At 48.7% G+C, this 1253-nt stretch overlaps 1 protein-coding gene across 3 annotated transcripts in view; it reads left to right on the forward strand.

The window, feature by feature from the left end:
- Nucleotides 1–258: 258 nt before the first annotated feature.
- The window catches only part of NOX1 (NADPH oxidase 1), a 30359-nt gene continuing 29364 nt past the window's right edge, over nt 259–1253 (forward strand). For all 3 annotated transcript variants that reach the window (XM_015428026.1, XM_015428028.1, XM_015428027.1), the window contains exon 1: nt 259–307. In XM_015428026.1, the coding sequence (XP_015283512.1) occupies nt 259–307 (49 nt within the window). The remainder of the gene's footprint in view (nt 308–1253) is intronic.

Consider the following 1253-nt stretch of genomic DNA (forward strand, 5'->3'; position numbering starts at 1 on the left):
TTTAGGAGATAAAACACCGGCTATTTCCTTTTCAAAAGCCCAGCAGGGAAAATCCCGGCACTGCACAGGGGTTGGGTAGGGCCAAAGATGCCACATTTCCTCCCTGATTCACAGAGTAAATGAAAAAGTGAAAGACAATCGTTTATCCCAAGAAACGCAGGAAGAGCTGTGTGCAGTCTCAACAAGAGAATCCCCAACCACTACACGGAAGTCCATCTGCCTCAAGATATATACACTCACTCCCGACAGAAGTCCAGTATGGGGAACTGGGTGGTCAACCACTGGTTTTCAGCCCTGGTTATTGTAAGTGACTCTTTACTTTGTCCAGCTCTAAATGGTTGGGGGGCAAAGGAAGTTACTGATGTTTTTGAAGCTCAGATTGAAAAAAAAGAAGTAATATAAGGTTGCTCCCTTAACATTCACTTCTCGGTGCTCCTGCTTTTCCCCTTCTCTCCTCTTTCTGCTGTTTGCTATTTAGGCATATTTAAGCTGCTTTTGTACCTTCCTCTCCCTTGCCTCCGGCTGAAATTTCATTGCAGAAGAGAGAGATGTTAGTGTGGGCCACTTACGTTCTTGCAGCCTCTCCTGCTTTACAGGATTGTTGTATGGGCCAAATGGAGGGGAGGAAAGCTCGGGTTGGTATAACCCCCTTAGCTTCTTGGAGGAGGAGGAGGCAAAACGCAATAAACAGTACAAATACAATACAATACAATACAATCAACAGAGCTCCACCCTTCTAAATCCATTGAAGTCAGTGGGCTGAGAAGGGTGTGACTCTGCTTAGGACTGCGGTGCCCATGTCCTTGGGACAGGGATCTGTGGAGGGGAAGGAAATGGTGGCCATCAATGCTCCCTCTGTGGAGTCTTGCGAGCAAAAATTCTACTCTGTGCGCTACGTGGCATGAAAGTTGTGAGCGAGCGATTTGGCTACTGCATAAACTAGTTTGCTCTGGAGCCATCCTCCCTGAGCTAACACAAAAATGTGTGAGCCGGAGGCTAAAAAACAGTGAGCTAGCTCACACTAACTCAACTTAGAGGGAACACTGGTGGCCATGTAGGGGAGGGGGCTGGGGCAAGGAAAACCTAGTGAAAATTGCTTGGTGGAGGCTCAGTTGCAGCAACAGGAGCTATGCAGAGAATCCTCTCTGTGTGGCTGCCACTTAAGCAAGACCAGGGGTCATTTCCTGCAGGAGCGCACAGGAGCGGAGCTCTGGCAGTAAAGGAGCCCAGGGGGTGGGCAGATGCAACAAGCC

Source organism: Gekko japonicus, unplaced genomic scaffold (genome assembly GCF_001447785.1).
Source record: "Gekko japonicus isolate JY-2015 unplaced genomic scaffold, Gekko_japonicus_V1.1 scaffold1022, whole genome shotgun sequence".
Classification (NCBI taxonomy): Eukaryota; Metazoa; Chordata; class Lepidosauria; order Squamata; family Gekkonidae; genus Gekko; species Gekko japonicus.